General features: G+C 35.5%; 2 protein-coding genes across 4 annotated transcripts in view; one reads left to right on the plus strand and one right to left on the minus strand.

Moving 5' to 3' along the window:
• LOC117325677 overlaps positions 1 to 10,232 on the minus strand; it is a 37,109-nt gene extending 26,877 nt beyond the window's left edge. For 2 of the 3 annotated variants that reach the window (XM_033882091.1, XM_033882087.1), the window contains exon 1: positions 2,223 to 2,416. The gene's annotated coding sequence lies outside the window, so the exon portion shown is untranslated. Of the gene's footprint in view, positions 1 to 2,222; positions 2,417 to 10,130 lie in introns of those variants that run through there. The other variant, XM_033882088.1, reaches the window with a different exon arrangement.
• Positions 10,233 to 13,872: 3,640 nt separating this feature from the next.
• LOC117325681 (ankyrin repeat and protein kinase domain-containing protein 1-like) lies at positions 13,873 to 18,861 on the plus strand. The gene is made up of 2 exons (XM_033882095.1): positions 13,873 to 14,024; positions 16,418 to 18,861. The coding sequence occupies exon 2, from the start codon at positions 16,497 to 16,499 to the stop codon at positions 17,751 to 17,753; it is 1,257 nt and encodes a 418-aa protein (XP_033737986.1). The 5' UTR covers positions 13,873 to 14,024; positions 16,418 to 16,496; the 3' UTR covers positions 17,754 to 18,861.
• The last annotated feature ends 2,160 nt before the right edge of the window (positions 18,862 to 21,021 follow it).

Genomic DNA, 21,021 nt, shown 5'->3' on the forward strand with positions numbered 1-21,021 from the left:
TTTGATCTTCCTATGAAGAGAAATGAAAGTTAAATGAAGAAATGAGGACTTTGACTTTAATGGTAATCAGTATCAGGTGATATATCAGTAACACATCGGATTGGTTCTCTGTCCATAGGTCCATAATCATGAAAATTGAAAACCAGAACAATTAACTTGTGCTATTGAAATGGGAATGCTGTACGCATGACCTCCTTCTGAACTGGCGTAAGGTGAATTGGTCTGTAATTCTTTATTTGGCAGTCAATACACTTCGTGACTGAATGGCGTGTTTCTTTACGAACGGTCACCCCTTGGACGCAACATAAAGGTTAATTGTATAATACTCCTTTATTTCAAATCTGATGCTGAAAATTTAAAATAACTCTTAATTGTAATTTCTTTAGAGTAAATGACAGGTGGACGGCTTGATGTTTACATTCCTAATTATAATAATTTTGTGTATATGTCAAGAAGTATATGTGAATACCTAAATGTAATAAGTGAAAATCTGGGGATAGAAGTAAACAAATGAACCCATAATTTGAAACGCTACATTCATCCACTTTTGTCGTAAATAAAATAGCGAGGACACATGTTCTTGTTCTAAACTGACGTGTCATATTTACTTTACACTCTGAAAGGATATAGATTAGTTTATGTATATTGACCTTTCCATATAAATCGTTTATAACCGTGTCTTAAATTATATATAATACACAATATTACGGCAGGTGGTTCCTTTGTAACAGAGTGATGGTGTGTACAGTAAAGGTGAACATCAACATCATTGTTTGTGTATTATTTGTCCTTTGTGTGCAGTTACAAGTCGCCGTGTTAATTCCATGGTTATCATGATTATATAATGAAAATCCCAATCTCATTCTTAATACAAGATTTGATAGCCAAATAGAATCCAGAGGTCTTGCTGATAGCCTTGAGGATCTGAGTACAGTACGAGAGTTTCTAATAAAAATAATGGGTAAGAAAGGCTTTCATTAATAAATGAAAGTTTGGAATTCACTAAAATTCATTATTGATCAGAAAGTATATAAGAAACTGTCAAAGAAGCTTGAGGTAGCTTTTTTTATATTTGGATTAGACTCTACAATATAAAACCTTAGCATTACATAGTTCCGGGTGTACATACACTCTACCTGTCCTGTCAGTGCCAGCCGGCATTATCTTGATAACTGTCTGACAAAGAGATACTGTAATCATTCCTGTGATTAATCAGATTTGTTAGTATACTATATAAGCACTAGGAATGTATGTCTTGTAATATGTCTGATGTGTATTATCATATCCCACGGGTCCTACTACAGAACTTGTAATATAAGTATGATGTGTATAATCATATCCCACGGGTCCTAACACAGAACTTGTAATATAAGTTTGTTGTCTAGGATCATATCTCACGGGTCCTAATACAGAACTTGTTATATAAGTATGATGTGTATAATCATATCCACGGGTCCTAATACAGAACTTGTTATATAAGCATGATGTGTATAACCATATCCCGCGAGTCCTAACACATAGATATGAACATTTAAATGAAATAAAAACTACCCTAAATTACATATTCTTCCTCTCGCTTGTATGTTCCGGTTGGCAGCATCGAGATTATTTCACTTCACAGTAAGTGTCAATTATCTGTTATATTTACAATGATAAAACTGAAATCCAATACGAACGTCTCCTAATAGCCATGTACTTCGAAATCGAAATCAGTGACTGAAGAATGCATGTCCATGAATGTCTTTAGGAATTTGTTTCTGGTGTCAAGGCAATAAAAGTAAAAAATTATAGAGCTGCCCATGGTGAGAGACAGAGAGGGGTGGTCTTGGGGCTACCCGGTATGGCCGGGAGGGGTCAAATAAAGCCAGACTAGGATTGGTCTGGAAGTGGACGGTCCAGGAATTATGCCAGTCATGAAAAGGTAGACCGATGTGACCGGGGAGATAATGAACTAAGGGTCGAGGAGGGGTGGATCGGAGGGAGAATCGAGAATAGGCTAGGCTGGTAAACATGGTAAAGGAGGGCGGAAAGTTGGGAAACCGACAAGGCCAGGTGGTCGGCATGCCATCTACGGTAGACTCAATCAAATTTACATATTAGTTTAAACTTGTAAAACAGTTATCAGTTTGATCATCTGCCATAACTTTATATCCGCGTTACAGAAAATATGGCTACACATCAAATACTGTGCCTATTACATGTAAAACCGTTATCATACTTACTCGGGAGTTCCAATGTTGTGTGAAATATTTAGATCCGGGAAGGGGGCACCTCACATGATCAACATATGTCCACAGATCGATCCATATCGTTATTATACAGCCGGACATATATCCTCGGACACAGCACTGTGTACAGGAATGTATCGGGGGAACTACATACAATCAATTTACCTGTTCAATTGTTTAGGTAGGTAACGCATGACGTTTCCAACAAAGACTGGTTCTATTGTGCAGTCGGGGGATTTGGATTAAAGTCCGCGCGGTAAAATAACAGTGTTCATTTACTGTATTGGTATTAAAGTAAACGATATTGTTCAGAGTACTGGAGTCGGGAATTATGTTGCCATTTAATATGACCATACGGTGTTAACGGGGGTCTGTATGGTTGTAAAACAGAAAGGTCGCGTAATAAGTTTCGTTACTATTAATTGTTTAAGATTATGCTCTGTTATACGTATTAAACAGTGTACGTGTGACTTATGTAAACCTTGCATTCGTTAACAATAGTCCTCATTTGATTTTTCCATAAACAAGCACAATTAATTCATAATTTATAGTTAACTATAGCGTTGTGAACAATGGATCAATATAAATAACCCTTTCTAAACTGTAAACAAAAGTCAAGCCTGTCACAGTACTATGTAATGTCCTAGAGACCATACATTTCCATACAACACAGTGTACAGTACCTACCATCACAACACGGTTAGGTTGAGGATAGTGCTTTAGCATAATACCCAGTGGCCTAAATAAACTACGACAATTAAATGTTTGTACAACCTTTTATCCATTGGCTTATAGTTAGCGATTAAGAATTATTCTTCTTTTTACTTAAATATTTTGACAGAACTTTATTTTTGGCACAAAGTACAAATAAATATTGTTATAATAGTTTGTGGATAAACCTTATTATTTCCTACAAAGGCCTGTTACTGTCTCTGTGTATATATACAGACACGTAATAGTTGGTGTTTAGTATGAAAATTATTTTGTCATGATACGAACATTAAACGTCGGGGAAAATAACCAAAATACATAGGTGAAAGGAGTATAATGTATGTCAAAAATACTGTAAACGTACAAATTTTAACGTCAATCTTATCTTTTCCGCGCAGAAAACATTCCGCTTATTGATGATTGCAATAATGACAATGAATTTCGATTGTTTTCAACGATTAATATTTGGATACGCTGATTTATCATTGCGTATACTAAATTTGATAGTTTACAATATTCAGTTCAATTATTGATGAATATTCCATTATTTTGTATAGTACCATCAAGTATAATGGAAACATTAAGGAAGTCCTGCAATATTCACCCAATTCATTCACATTTGATCTATCTAAATTCCCACCAATGTGAACCAATCCTGGTACACCTGGAAAAGGAAACCGGGAGCATGTATTACCAGATTATTACGATGGCTGATTTGTGCCATTTCGTTTTTTCGTCTTTTCGCCCAGAGAAGACGAAACATCATACGCGAAAAGACGAAATAAATTAAGCTTTCTTAATTGAGTCTTTTCGGCGCGAAAAGACGGAATTCAAGGTTTGTTAATTAAAAAGGACAAGAATAAAGACGAAATGGCACAGATCAGCCACCGTTCATTATACACCTATACAACTCGGACAAGTCAGAAACCATGCCTATTAGATCGGTGCTAATCTTGTCCTGATAGCTCGTTTTTTGTGCCTTTATGAACATTGTGTAATTCATTTTGTGAACATTCATTACCAAATTTTCACAAAAAGTATAAAGTATTAGCAACGTGTTGTTTAAATGAATCAGTTTGTCAAGATAAAACTTATGAAGTAACTTTTTATGATGCTTGAAATTATTTAATTTGGTAAGTAGGTTATAGTCCGATCAGAAGTCACAATGGCTGTCTTTGATCTCCAATAAGTAAACCAAATGCGTTCTACAAGTGAAATGGACTTTTTAGTATCCACGCAGTAGAAAATAGAAACGATATCCTCGTGTAGACTGTCAGCCTTTGTTTGGATGATGTAATTAAAGTGATAATATTAATCCAAGTGCAAGAGTGAAAATATATCGGAATGAAATATCCAGCCTGTTAGAATCTCGATATACTATCAGTTTAAATATCTGCGCATTAACATATTTATATCAAATGTACTAACTCATTATCAACCTTATTATATTTACTGGATTATATAATGTATCACGTTCATCGTAAAGGGCCCGTAATCGTACGCGTATCTTAACGACGTAATTAAAATGTGTCATTTACTGCTATCAGATAATAAGTCAGTATATGTTTCCGCCTCAAATTGCAATGTATACGAAGGTGGGCTCTTGGAGCCACTTATTAAAATCTGTGAGGCACTGGACTATACTCTAATCATCGGTACGTATGACGACAGGAGTTTTTGCACTCTCTAGATCTGTAATGTTTCATTGGTATCCGTGTTAATGATATTTTATTCTTTTGATAATCGGTTTTGAGCTAGAAGTATGTTTTCGTGTACACGTCCATCGTAACCCAATGGAATTATACTACACTTATAACGTTTTCCAGCTAACTGTTGAATTTGAAAGAAGCGTAATTATTTCCATAAGGTACAGAAGACTCCAAATGTAAGAACCCTTTACAAAATAGGCTCTTTAACTTAATGCATGCTATTCACCGTTTGTCGTCCCTTTCTTGGAATTTTTTGCATCTTTACAAATGTTTTAGATAACAAAAAGCACCAGAAATATGTTTCTAAAAAGGCATGCGCTATGCTTTTGTGTTCTTATTACATGTATTTAAACCACAACATAGAGTTGCAGTAGTCTAATTGACAAGCCCTGTATGTATGCGGTATCATCGTAAACGGTATGTACTTATCTGAAGACAGTATTTTATTCGTAGATGGCAGAATGTCAAGATTTTTATTTCCTTCACACTTTAGTGTAAAACAAGAGGTCATTATAGAACAAATATCAAACATGACAGAATTTAAGTACATACTCAACTCAACCTGGAATGTTCTCCTCAAAGGTCATAACCGATTAGCTAGGTTTATGTAGAAACAAAGTGTATAGGTAGGTCATCGTGAAAATGGGCTTTCCTTTATAATGAGTGGTTAGAATTCAACAGACGTGAGTTTGGAGCCTGTGTGACCAAACGCAGAGAGATCATAAAGAGACAGGCGTTCTCAAATGAAGAAGTACATTTTGTATTAATTGGTGGTCATTATAAATATCATGTCGGGTTTTAATACAGACTTATGCTAAAATATTCTAATCGTATGGCATGAAAACCAGGTTGCTTAAGGTGTAACTTATTCAATTTAAGTGACCCTGATTTGAGAATTGATACTTGCAGAATATACACAACTATCGCATAATCTTTTTAGATTATTCAACATTCAAGCATTTAAAAATTGATTAAATTAAAGGGTCAATGCGCTTCCTCTAATATATTTTAAGTTCTGTTCAGGCCGTCCTGTCTTTCCTTCTGTATTTTCACAGTTTTGTTCCCTAACATCACTGACGAGTCCTGGACGGACGAGACAGCTGTATGATGTTCCTAACATCACTGATGAGTCCTAGTAGGACGAAACAACTGTATGATGTCCCTAACACAACTGACGACTCCTTGATGGACAAGACAGCTGTATTATGTCCCTAACATCACTGACAAGACGTAGACGGACGAGACAGCTGTATGATGCCCCTTACATCACAGAAAAGTCCTTGATGGACGAGACAGCTGTATGATGTCGCTAACATCACTGATGAGTCCTTGATGGACGAGACAGATGTATGATGTCCCTAACATCACTGACAAGTCGTAGACGGACTAGACATATGTATGATGTCCCTTATATTGCTGACGAGTCCTAGACGGAGGAAACAGCTGTATGATGTCATTAGCATCCGAACATGTTTATGATACAGTTCTATACATTTTTCGGCATATTGATCTATTACTTTACACTTTATCTTTAACTTTATACATTATCTATTACTTTATAGCTGTTATTTTATCTATTCATACTCTATAACTTTATATTCTATATATTACTTTATCTATTATATTTTATACTCTGTTTATTACTTTAAACTCTGTGTATATATATATACATGTACATGTATATTACTTTTTAGTTTATTTATTATTTTATACTTTATCTATTACGTTATACTCTAAATATCATTTTATACTCTATTACTTTACACTTTATCTATTACTAAATTATTATTTAGATAAGCTGCCCACTTGTCTTTTGTTCAGTCCAATCAAGCAATATTACAAAGACAGCACTGAAAGTCCAGACCATTGTTCAGAAAAAGAATCTAATTAAAACACCGGTGACTTTGGCCTTTAATCTTCATACCTTACATATTATTCTAATCAAGCACATTCAGCAAGTAATTCACCCTGGTTAACTTAAGTTATCGTGAGGATTTTCTATTTGCAGTAACGATAATTTTTCTCTTCAGAAATGAAAAACAGTCCGTAACTTTCAATTTTTCTGCCTGAAGAAAGCAGGAAGTAACCGATTGTGTTACAGTTAAAAAGCCTTGACCTCGATTTGTATACCTGAGTGTGTATATCAGTAAAGACATGTTATCAAATTTATCAAAGTAAATCTTAGTTCAGACGACGACCACTGATCGTTTTATCTGCGTTTTCTCATTTGTTAAGATTTTTAAGCATGTAATCACATTAGTAATCTTAATATCAATAGTATGTCTCTGGTTAGATCAATTCGCTCTTCTTATTCCACTTTTTTATATTTCCATATCTACACATTTAGGGTACCATATCTACACATTTAGAGTACCATATCTCCATATTTAGGGTACCATATCTACACATTTAGGGTACCATATCTACACATTTAGGGTACCATATCTACACATTTAGGGTACCATATCTCCACATTTAGGGTACCATATCTACACATTTAGGGTACCATAATTACACACAGAGTACCATATCTACACACAGAGTACCATATCTACACCTTTAGAGTACTATATCTACACATTTAGGGTACCATATCTACACACAGAGTACCATATCTACATCTTTAGAGTACCATATCTACACATTTAGGGTACCATATCTACACATTTAGGGTACCATATCTACACACATAGTACCATATCTACATCTTTAGAGTACCATATCTACACATTTAGGGTACCATATCTACACATTTAGGGTACCATATCTACACATTTAGGGTACCATATCTACACATTTAGGGTACCATATCTACACATCTGGAGTACCATATCTACACATTTAGGGTACCATATCTACACACAGAGTACCATATCTACACACAGAGTACCATATCTACACCTTTAGAGTACTATATCTTCACATTTAGGGTACCATATCTACACATTTAGGGTACCATATCTACACACATAGTACCATATCTACATCTTTAGAGTACCATATCTACACATTTAGGGTACCATATCTACACATCTAGGGTACCATATCTACACATTTAGGGTACCATATCTACACATTTAGGGTACCATATCTACACATTTAGGATACCATATCTACACATTTAGGGTACCATATTTAGAGTACCATATCTACATATTTAGGGTACCACATCTACACATTTAGGGTACCATATCTACACATTTAGAGTATCATATCTACACATTTAGGGTACCATATCTACACATTTAGGGTACTATATTTAGAGTACCATATCTACACATTTAGGGTACCATATCTACACATTTAGGGTACCATATCTACACATTTAGGGTACCATATCTACACATTTAGGGTACCATATCTACACATCTAGGGTACCATATCTACACATTTAGGGTACCATATCTACACATTTAGGGTATCATATCTACACATTTAAAGTACCATATCTACACATTTAGGGTACCATATCTACACACAGAGTACCATATCTACACATCTAGGGTACCACATCTACACATTTAGGGTACCATATCTACACATTTAGAGTACCATATCTACACATCTAGGGTACCATATCTACACATCTAGGGTACCATATCTACACATCTAGGGTACCATATCTACACATTTAGGGTACCATATCTACACATTTAGGGTACCATATCTACACATTTAGGGTATCATATCTACACATTTAGGGTACCATATCTACACACAGAGTACCATATCTACACATCTAGGGTACCACATCTACACATTTAGGGTACCATATCTACACATTTAGAGTACCATATCTACACATCTAGGGTACCATATCTACATATTTAGGGTACCATATCTACATATTTAGGGTACCATATCTACACATTAATGGTACCATATCTACACATTTAGGGTACCATATCTACACATCTAGGGTACCATATCTACACATTTAGGATACCATATCTACACATTTAGGGTACCATATCTACATATTTAGGGTACCATATCTACATATTAAGGGTACCATATCTACACATTTAGGGTACCATATCTACATATTTAATGTACCATATCTACACAGTTAGGGTACCATATCTACACATTTAGGGTACCATATCTACACAGTTAGGGTACCATATCTACACATTTAGGGTACCATATCTACACATTTAGGGTACCATATCTACACATTAAGGGTACCATATCTATACGTTTAGGGTACCACATCTACACATTTAGGGTACCATATCTACACATCTAGGGTACCATATCTACACATTTACGGTACCATATCTACACATTTAGGGTACCATATCTACACACAGAGTACCATATCTACACATCTAGGGTACCATATCTACACATTTAGGGTACCATATCTACACATTTAGGGTACCACATCTACACATTTAGGGTACCATATCTACACAGTTAGAGTACCATATCTACACATTTAGAGCAGAACTTCAATAGATAACTTATTAACTGGAATTACATTGTGGTGATCAAAATGCACAGCAATAATGTAACCGTGAATCTATACAAAGTTCCAGGCAAACCAGTTCGTCAAGGTAGCAATGATATGGATAGCGTCAGCAAGACTTCATCAATGAAGTATGAAATTAATATTTTGTCCATCGAGCTATGAAGATGTCCATTACAGCGCGGTATGTATAGAAGGGCTAGGTGGTCTCTAACAAGCTGCACTCGCAAATATTTATTGTCAGTAAGGATCGTGAAACATTTGATGTTAGATTAATTTTACACGAGCGCACCTGTAAATAGGTACCATGATGGAATTAGGACAAATATGTATTTGATAGACGTTTTAACCTTATTTAACCGTATCTGGATCCCAAAAGACTTCAAACCATATCAGTAACCCTAACAGAAACTACAGACATTCTTAAGTCCAAAATGATATCGTGTCAAAACAGGTAAATTGTCAACAATATATAACAGCTTACTTACGGTTTTATGGAGTATAATGAAGCCAGTATCACAACTATGCAAACCCTGGTGGCAATATAGCCAGAATTCCAGGCGAGATGTGTTTTACACAAAATGTGGTATATATAATGTGTATTCCCTAAACAAAACTTATCATGTCTAACACTAGACATTGCACATTACTTCTATTGATATAGAAAATATTATGTACACAGTGTAGTATGGTAACCGATAATTCCATACCCCTTCTGTTAAATACTATACAATGCCATAGCATTGATAAGAGTGTGTTAAAAGTAATCTGTAACATGCAATGCCTGATACGTGTACTACACAAGAATACTGCACTTAGATTAGTTCAACGACTTTGCGAGTGCGATTTGCTTGGGTTGTGTGGCTTATCAATAATTAACAAATTTCTATTTTGCTAAAGGAATTTACTTCCTCCTCAATATTCGCATGGTTGAATAGCACTAATCACCCTGTTGTTTTTATATATCTAAAACTACAATGTCAATAAAACCAATTAGAGATTATTACTCACCTGTTGAAATTGTGCACAAAGTTGGTCAGTCTTTGTATGGAGCAGAAGGTTTATCCATGCGGACACTTCCTGACTTTAACCGACCCACCAGGTGTAGTAGATTGAGAGAGTACCCCAATCGATAGCCAGTGCTATATATATAACGGGTGGTTACGTGGAGCGAACAACAATTATCCCTATACAGCGGGGCCATCTACCGGTATGGATTTTTTTTTTTTTACTGAAACACTGGGTGTGAATCATTAATGAGACAACCATCTTCCTGTTGTTCCCTAGATACCAGAACAAATATCATTAGGTATGCTGTGGTAAAAAGCAGCAATGTTAGCATGTTTAAATACACATAATGTAGATAGTTGATTAGGTTATAAAACGGAACATACAATGTGTTTAATAAAGGGTGACGCAAAATGAGGAAGTAATAATAAATAATACAGGCATATACATGTACCATGAAAAAAAGTGTATTATGCAAATATATTATAATGTAATGATCTTTACACAGAGCCATCAGACTTTATATTCGTTTTAGAAGTGAACGTAAAGAACGACAACTCTTTGTGGAGATCTTATTCATATTATTAAAAAGCAGTCAAAACAAAAAATATGAATATGGATGTTTTTGCAGCTTGATTAAAATCCATTTTTAAAAATAACTTCTTGCATTTACCCCGCTAAAATATTAGTCCTTCTCTTACTTTGGTTATGCATGTACATTCAATTTCATACATGTGTGTGTATTCGATGAAGATATATACTTCTACATGTCTGTTTGGCATTAACAATCTGAGAATTGTACTACAATATGCCAGCAATTTTTAATGAATAAGTATTTTCATTTATTATATAATGTTATGGTAATTCTCTACACTACGCGCTAGAGATCACGTTTGTTTTTTGTTTTTTTGTTGTTGTTTTTTTTCTTTGTATGGATGTGGTGCGAAAGTAATTAATGATGAGCCTCAAAGTAAGAAATAAGTGAACTACTAATTATCTAGCTAATCATTTTCAACCAGAGAAGCAATTTATGTAAGCCCTTTCCCTAAATTTTGAAGTTACCCATGTTTTCTTCATAAATAAGTTATGCTGACAAACTTTTGAAGATATTGTCAGGATCAAATGGGATAAGGTTTTTCTTTCTAAAACTGATACAAACATGCGGGGTCAGCGTGCTTACTTCTTTGTCCTGAACTAATATATGTTATTTTTCAGTTTATTCGGAAATATTTTTAAGTGTTCCAGTTTCACTATAATATGAAAGTAAAATACAAAACTTGTGTAATTTCCCCATTTTTTTATTATTATTTCCCGTGTATTGATCATTGCAAAGTTTTACAGCGAAAATGATAAGAAACGTCGAAAATTGCCAACGCAATGATAGTTTTAGCGAAAACAGTTAAGTCTAAAAGTGTGGGCCTAGCACAAAATGCCAGGAAAAGCCATTTTCAAATAACCGCCAAATGGATCATTTTTTAAATTCTTCTCAACACAAACCTACATACAAAAGAATTTTGATACATTTTTTCAGATACAATCTTGCTATAAAATTGTGGTGTTTTTTTTGGTTTTTTTTGTTGTTTTTTTTAGGGTTTTTTTTTATCATACATTACAATAATTTTTTAAACAAAAGATCAAAACGAGACTTCAACGCGACTGAAACTTCAGAAGAGCAGATCCTAACTTCCATAATGTAAAAGAAATTATCATTTTTGTCAATTCTGCAAGCATGCATACATATTTTAACACGCTTGTAAAATATTGTATGAACATTTCCTTCAAATGGTCAAGCAGCAAAAATCACTTAAAATCAATTACATGTACCGTGTCAAATTGGTATCTTTCACCGATCATAGCACAAAACACGAGCACGCGAGATATCATTATTCTTGCATGTTCTGCCTTTCCAGAAATGTATACGACAAAAAAAGTTACAGAAAAGTTTCGACTTCTCAGAGGTGTACATCTTAAGCATGGAATGACATCAAAATAAGGTGGAAATCCTGCAGTAACAGTCCAATACGCTTGCGTTTGTTCAAGATGCAACTGGATAGTAACAGCATTGGTCCCAAAACTGACGGATTCGTTCTGTCGTTTTGAGGGACGAACTAACAATCATCCTCGTTCTGTCGCTGAACATTACCTTTTTATGCATAGGATGACTATGCTTGATACCTGATCGAAAAGTGTCGTTATTTCACCCCGCTGGTAACGAAAAGTGTCGTTATTTCACCCCGCTGGTAACGAAAAGTGTAATTATTTCATCCAGCTAGTTCATAGAACGAAAAGTGCCGTTAATTATTTTGTCCCACTGGTCGATAGAACGGAAAGTGTCGCTTTTTCACCCCGCTGGTGACGAAAAGTGTCGCTATTTCACCAAGCTAGTCCATAGAACGAAAAGTGTCGCTATTTCACCCAGCTAGTCCATAGAACGAAAGGTGTCGCTATTTCACCCAGCTAGTCCATAAGCTAGTCCATAGAACGAAAAGTGTCGCTATTTCACCCAGCTAGTCCATAAGCTAGTCCATAGAACGAAAAGTGTCGCTATTTCACCAAGCTAGTCCATAGAACGAAAAGTGTCGCTATTTCACCAAGTTAAGCATTTGTGGCATTGTTCCATGAAGTCTGTTCGTTCTTTGCTTATTGGTACATATGGTATTAAACAACTTTTGATATTTTTGCAGCCAAGAATTCTCAGGCTTATTCAGGTTTCCCATTATACTGTATCCAACTACCGTACAAAATGTACTTCATTTTCATGGGGATTCGCCAGGACATTCGACATTACGTGTATCTATAAAAAAAATACGAAAGGTTATCTGGTAGAGTTGGTAAGAGGGACCGTAAAGATACGAATGAGAATGTTACAAATGCAACAGACAATCCTCTGTAACAATTTCCACGGTACAGAGTCCACAGACGCGAGGCCTGTAGGCCTGTAATTTCTAGGGTTGTATATTATACAGGAACCGAGAGTTTGCCCTAATTCGTCAAACCTTTTTTTAAGGTTATCGGCTTTATGATGATTTTTAAGGTTTGACAGTTTCGGATGAATCAAATCTTGGCCGACCTTTTGTTGTGTTTTATTTTTTGCATCTTTGACTTTCATTTCTTCCGTGATGGGAATGTCTGATAACTCATTTTCCACGACTCGGTCTCAAAATATGGACGTTGGTCTAGATCTTCGACAAACATACTATCAAAGAAGGAGTTTATTGTGTTTGCCGTCTCTAAATTTTATCTTATCGGTAGGTTCAATCTGTTTGTGCTGATTGTCTTTCATTACACTTTGACCGGAGTCACCTGACGTACATGTACAAATACCGGGTACTTTCAAATTCAGACGTAACTTTCAAGAAGTCATAGTTGCACTTCATGGCTTCAGTCTCTTCAACGTCGATGTTGTTTTTTTTTTGTTTTTTTTAACCAAATTTTCGCTTTGAGATAGATCTATCTTACAGTCAATTTTCATGGTTTCAGATACATTTTACATTTTTCATGATAGACCATAATCTCTCTATATGGTATTTAATTACCAAAAAAATATACAATTTAGCTTAATAACAACGCTTTACTGAAATATGCAAGACAATTGTTTGTTTTCTATATTCAAAAATATACAATTTTTGCCTCAATCGGCAATATCTTTTCCTACATATGAGAAAAAAAATGACTCGATATAATAATAGAAGAAAGATAACTCGTCATTGAAAACAAGACCGGAACAAGAATGACGTACCAGTGACCGTGTTTGACAGCTGAAACACTTCCAGCCGAAGGTGGCAACATTGTAAAATTTGATGATTTACGGAAGGTTTTACATACCGACAACCATAAAGCAGAACTGATGTGTAAATGTGCGTGACTTGGGAACCATGCCCTCAAAATGACATTTCGGTAGGTCCAAACAACGAAGTCGAATTTTTGTAGGTTGCGTACTACAGGTAGGGACTCCAGTTAAAAATTTAAAAAATTACAAAAAATTATGAAAACTGCTTATATAGATAAAGAAAGTCATCCAAAGTCAACAATAAATATTTTCTTGGATTGTTTGACTGTAGATTAATTACAATTTGCAATTTAATCAATGTGTTATTAACTGGGTCACGATCAACAAGGGGAATAACTCAAATATAACGAGAAGCTTTCATAGAGTATTCGTAACGGAAGGGAAATAACTCCTACAGTATAGTCTGTTTCTCTGGTGCTGAACAAATAAATTCAAAACTGTTTTTTATCGTTACTTAAGTGTTAAAAGTAAGGTCAATACAGTACATGAGGCAGCATAATATGATCAATTATGTTCGTATATCATGAGTTGTTTGTTATAAATACTTCACGCCAATTTACAACAAAAATGTTTATGTAAATACATTTTTCTGGAAAAGGCTATACCACGAAGGGAGGTAACAGTTAGTGTGATTTTATTAAAATATTAATCGCCTTTCTCCGCTGCCATTTAGAAGCTTGAAAAATTCACTTAAAATACCTTGATATATGAGCTTTCATTTAGCATTTAGACTTTTATCGACCACAAATATTTTCTTGTTCAAAAAAACAAAAAATTCAAACGAACATACCACTCTCAGGTACGGGATATTGGCGATCAATACGTTTTACGGATGAAAGAACAAGTATTTCACTTAACCTGAGAAACGAGAAAATACCTTATAAGTCATAGATAACTGGTGACATCCTTCCTTACTGTGACACTAAGCATCAAGGCTTATTTCAAATATACTTCAAATAACATGTGCTCGGACCAACTGTCATGGCGAATTTAGACATTACAGTTACCTCCCTTTTCACGCCATCTAGCGATAACTGAAGTCCCTACTACAGGTACTAGGCCTACCGATTTCCCATCATGATCAATGCCCATGGGGAATGCGGTGGTACATTGTAACTATATACAAGCATGTCTCCCATGTAATGCTGTGTCATGGAATCGTTGCAACCATGACCCCAAGGTCAAAGATTAAACGTGCAAATTTCCTCGGGCCATAACTTATACGTTGTATATCTAGATGAAATGCAGTATACATTATTACATAAATCTAAACCAATGGACAATGTACTGCCAGGTCACCTTGGCCTTATTCTCAAGTTCAAAGGTCAAAGTATGTAATTTGTTTTCTATTAATTTGCTTTTGAATCGTTTCAGTCAAGATAACTTCAAATGAAGTGGCTACATAGACCTGTATCACTCCACTTACAAAATGCAGTGCTCTTCATTGAATTATTGCGACCTTGACCTTATTTTCTAAGGTCAAACAAGTGCAAATGTTTCCAGTGATAGTCTGAGCTATTACTTTTAAACCATTGAAATTATTGTAGTGAATGTTACTGTATACACCTTAATTTACATCACCCACTGACGAAATGCATTTCTGTCATTGGATCAATGACCTCAAGGACTATGTTAAAGATGTGCAAATTTTGTCACAGAGACCAACGTATCCTCAAAGCTAAGATAAATGGCTATCAGGAGTTGACAGATGTTAAATCTAATACCAATATTACTACTGCTGTATCCCACTGACTCTGCTGAAGATAATTTCTCTTTAGCTCATTTGGTAGTGCATTTTTCTATGGTAATAAAATAAACAACATTTATATGTTTATGGAGACAGGATATGGTATATAGTGATATAGATTGTGATTAGTCCCTATGGAGACAGGATATGGTATATAGTGATATAGATTGTGATTAGTCCCTATGGAGACAGGATATGGTATATAGTGATATAGATTGTGATTAGTCCCTATGGAGACAGGATATGGTATATAGTGATATAGATTGTGATTAGTCCCTATGGAGACAGGATATGGTATATAGTGATATAGATTGTGATTAGTCCCTATGATAGGAGATTGAGAGGTGTCAACAATAAATGTAATGTACATTTTATAAAATTCTTTGATTAATCAAGCTTTGAAAATTACAATTGAGCGCTTGATTTTTATTTATAATCGAATACATTTTTTTATTATTAATGATAATCGTAACATCACTAGTAATGTAAGGTTGATTAAATTTAACAACAATTGCGAAACAAGTTATATCTTATATTTATCACTCTTGTTGGCCCTATCATGGAATCAAAGCCAGGCGCCTTGGTGAGAGGCAAGTACATGTACGTTACCACTGTGCCACATAACCACATATGAATTCCAGTAGGTCTGACCTTTTATAAAAACATCAATGATGCATTCTGTAAAATATTGCCATAACTTGTTGCTTCATTTATTTTACAGGCACTGACTAGTTATTTAATTATTTTTTACAGGTACAGGTATTCTTGATACAATGAAAGTTCAGGTCATCTCAATCACATAGCAGAGTGGTGATATTAAATTTAAGGAACAATGGCTGAAAATGCTGATGAAGATGACCTGTTTTGGTATGACGAACAGGGAGATTCGGATTCAGAAAATGAGATGACTGATGAGGATTCTTTACTGCAAGCTATTGAGAAAAATGATCTTGCCAAAGCAGAGAATCTTCTCGGTATCAAAGGAGTCTCACCGAATTTCGAGCGTAGGGGAAGAAGTCCCATTTGTCGAGTTGCCTGTTTAGGATATAATGATATGTTAGAATTACTCATATCAAAGCAGAGTTGCCTGACCACGTCCTGTCAGGGCGACACCATGTGGCTCAGGCATCCCATACACCTGGCTGCTTCCAAGGGTTTCCCCAATATCGTAAAACGTCTTGTTGAGTGTGGGGTGGATATCAACAGCAAGGACTCTGACCACCGTACACCCCTTCACTGGGCAGCCACATACGGACATACTGACACAGCACAACTGCTGCTTCAAAAGGGGGCAGTGGTTAATGTAACACAGACTGATGGATTTACACCACTACACGCCGCCACCTGTCTTGGACATCTTAATGTTTGTAAGGTACTGATCGACAATGGTGCTGATGTAAACAGGGTTGATGCGGAGGGATGGACTGCCCTTCACACTGCAGTGTGCTATGGGCAGCCACAGGTTGTGGAGCTTCTCCTAGAAAATAGATCTACTGTCAAAGCCTTAACTTTGGATCAGAATACAACTTTGCATGTAGCGGCAAGTAGTGGGTATCTCAGTGTGATGGAAATCTTGCTGACCCATGACTTGGATCTGAACAGGAGAAACATGCAAGGTTTTACACCATTCCACCTGGCATTTTATCACAGCAAGATCGATGCTTGTAAACTGTTAATTAAACATGGAGTAGACATCCAGACAACAGACCTTAATGGTCAGTCACCTTTGTACTTGGCTGCGGCACGGATGAATGTGAAGCTGGTTCACCTTCTTCTGGAATCTGGATATGACTTTAGCAAGGAAAAATGGATTCGCGACAAGCAGTTTCCATTTGTTGTCCAAAAGCTACCGGCTCTTTGTGAAATGTTGATAGAGACTGCCAGCAATCCTAAATCCCTTCAGTATATAACTTGTTTTAAGATTCGAAATCTCATTTCTGGGAATATTGTTCCAAAAATAGAGAGTTTGCCCATTCCGAATAGCTTGATAGATATTCTAGCATTTAAATGTGGACAGTTTAGCGAGGAGAATAATTCTGAGAAAGTTGCATTTTTTTCCACAATCCAACAAGCATGGGTATATACATAAGACAAGTTTTCTCTTTATTTGATATTCCAATGTATGTGTTAACCACAGTTAATCTTTTTTTTTTCAACCAATCACAGAGCTCAAAAAGTTGTTAAAAAAAACATTCATTGGTAGACTCAATTACCTTATGTTTCTTCAGTCATTAAAGATTCCTAATCTAAGTCTTAAAATTAATTATAAACCCTTTTCCCAAGTGTGAAAGTTTTGATTTAACAAAGTCACTGTCACTCATGAAATAACAAAATTATTCCCAATTGAAGAAGGTTTATACTTACACTAAATACAATTAAAGAATATACTTTAACACTAATATTTCAATATTTTGATTTATATAATAATGTCATCATTTTTGGACAGTTTGTATGTACCCCTGTACAACTTGGACAGGGGCATAGTGTTTTAGCCCAATTCTGTACGCCTTCTGTCAGTGTATCTGCTAGTGTTACATAGGTTCAAGTTTTTGGGCGTTTTGAGGCCATTTGTCGGGGTCAAAATGAATTGGTAACAGGGACATTCATTTTGCACCAACATATTTCTAGTTTTTTATTTTTAGAGGAAGGGGTTAAAATATTTAAAACATTTCAATACAGGACATGAGGTGATATAATGAGAAATATGACTAAACACTGATTGTTACATTGATAATTAAGAGCCTTTGCTTTCAAACTAGCATGCTGTTGATTTTAAGAGTCTTGTAGTTAAAATGTTCATGACTATTCAGTAATACTTAGGTTTTATACAACTCTATAAGCAAAAATGTTATCACAGATGTTTTCAAGAGATATTAACACGAAGGTGTGTGTATCTGTTATACTAAAAATTACATATAATGTTGAACAGGATATGAAATATTATTATTATTGCCCGGTATACTTCGGACTGTATTTCAGTTATATGCAGGTTCAAACACTAAGAACATTTTTGTTTATTGATAAAAACATTCTACTTTATTGAAAAGACATTATTGTTTATTGTTATTTACGATGGTAAAGGTTTATTCTCAATGTTTCTTTTATTTCATTATGTTTATTTTTTGTGACAAGTCTTAGACGACATTAAATCATTAATACTGTTGTGTTATCATAATAAATACATTTTAAAAATCAAACATGTTTATTGCATTTATATAATGGTTCTTTTGTAATTTTAACATTATTAAGTACTACAATACATGTACTTTAAAATCCTTCGTACAAATTATTTTGATCAAGACCAAAACAAACTGCAGCATCAATGAAATGGAGGGTCTTTTTCATTGGAGAGGCAGTCCACAATGGTGAAAATATATGTACAGGTGAATAAAACAAAATATTTCTATAATATTTGGTCTGCATCAGTGGATTGAACCCTGATAGAACATCCCTCTATGTAAACCATGAAACTGCTCCTAACCCCTCTTCTGTGAGGATTAAGGAAGTTTTTACCAAATATGGTCAGCAGTAGGTTGGATGAAATGAGAGAAATAAAGGAATCTCTTAAAAATATTTCTTGTTGATTAAAGAGTGACCGAAAGTGTAATGAGTCATAATTGCCCCCAGCCCTACCCTGAACCCAGAAGGGAAGATCCCAATAGAGGAAACAGAAGTAATCTTTAAAACCTTTCCTCAGCTGTACTGATAAAAGGATTTTATCAGACAAAAGTGTAGATTGACTAGAATATCTATGTGTGACGGACACTCAATGTTCATGTATAGAAAAGGTTGTTTTACACTTATTGTCCACCTTCAAAACCCACTGGGTTAGGAGGAAAGGATAAGTAAGGATTAACAAGAGGCCCATGGGGCCTGTATCGCTCACCTGGTTGGATTAGACCAAATGTCAAAATAATGTTCATATTCAATTTGTTTTATTTGTAAAACTCTAACAATGCTATATATGGTTATAGTGTGGGAATCCGAACTGCTTTAAAGATTAATAAAGTCCAGACTCTCTAAGGTCTGAAAGACCTCAAGAATTGTTTATAGAACATGCATTCATCACTTTATGACTAGTAGCGATTTAAAGGAATTACCTCTATTTACCCTATGGGGCCCCGTCCCTTTGGCCCCTCAGGGACTCAGAGTCACCATTTATGCAAAATCTGTTCCCCTTCCTCCAAGGATGTTTTTGACCAAATTGGGTTCAAATCCATTCATAACTTTATGACAAGTAGCGATTTAAAGGAATTACCTCTATTTCCCCTATGGGGCCCCGCCCATTTGTACCCTCAGGGGTCAGTCACCATTTGTGCATAATCAGTTCCCCTTCCCCCAAGGATGTTTCTAACTAAATTGGGTTCAAATCCATTTATAACTTTTTGACTAGTAGCGATTTGAAGAAATTACCTCTATTTTCCCTATGGGGCCCCGCCCCTTTGGCCCCTCAGGGGTCAGAGTCACCATTTATGCACAATCTGTTCCCCTCTCTCCAAGAATGTTTCTGACCAAATTGGGTTCAAATCCATTCATAACTTTATGACTAGTATCGATTTGAAGGAATTACCTCTATTTCCCTATTAGGCCACGCCCCTTTGGCCCCTTGGGGGTCAGAGTCACCGTTTATGCAAAATCTGTTCCCCTTCACCAAAGGATGTTTCTGACTAAATGTGGTTCAAATCCATTCATAACTTTATGACAAGTAGCGATTTAAAGGAATTGCCTCAATTTCCCCTATTGGACCCCGCCCCTCAGGCCCCTTGGGGGCCAGAGTCACCATTTATGCAAAATCTGATCCCCTTCCGCCAAGGATGTTTCTGACCAAATTTGGTCAAAATCCAATAAGAACTTTTTGACTAGTAGTGATTTGAAGCAAATGTTGACGGACGGACGGCGGACGCCGCACCTTGGCATAAGCTCACCGGACCTTCGGTCCAGGTGAGCTAATAAATACTGATAGTATTTATAAACTTTCACCAACTTTCATGAAAAATGTAGCATGATTTCTGATGAAGCTCATAAGGAGGAGGAAATGGTGTTTTGCTGGGGTGGCTATGATCCTCCTCATGAATACATCAGTTCCGTCAATGACTGATTAATCATCTTAATGTGTAACTTTCTGGAGATGCTGAAATATGTGACAATGGAAGTAAAAACCAAAAGTCTCCAAGAGCTGTTTACAAAGGTGTTAATAAATCTAAGTAGCAACATCTCTGGCAAATTAACCTGGTTTGCGTTCATTATAGTTATATTAATTACACTATTGAATTAAGCTTATTTCAAATTGAAACTTAAGCTGAATATGATTTAATGAGTATCTGGCTTGTATTTTTTTTTTTTTTTTTTTATTATAT

The sequence above is a fragment of the Pecten maximus genome, chromosome 4, assembly GCF_902652985.1.
Source record: "Pecten maximus chromosome 4, xPecMax1.1, whole genome shotgun sequence".
Classification (NCBI taxonomy): Eukaryota; Metazoa; Mollusca; class Bivalvia; order Pectinida; family Pectinidae; genus Pecten; species Pecten maximus.

What these genes read in the sequence shown, in the direction of transcription:
- LOC117325681 (XM_033882095.1), top strand. Translation starts at nt 16,497, where the DNA reads ATGGCTGAAAATGCTGATGAAGATGACCTGTTTTGGTATGACGAACAG.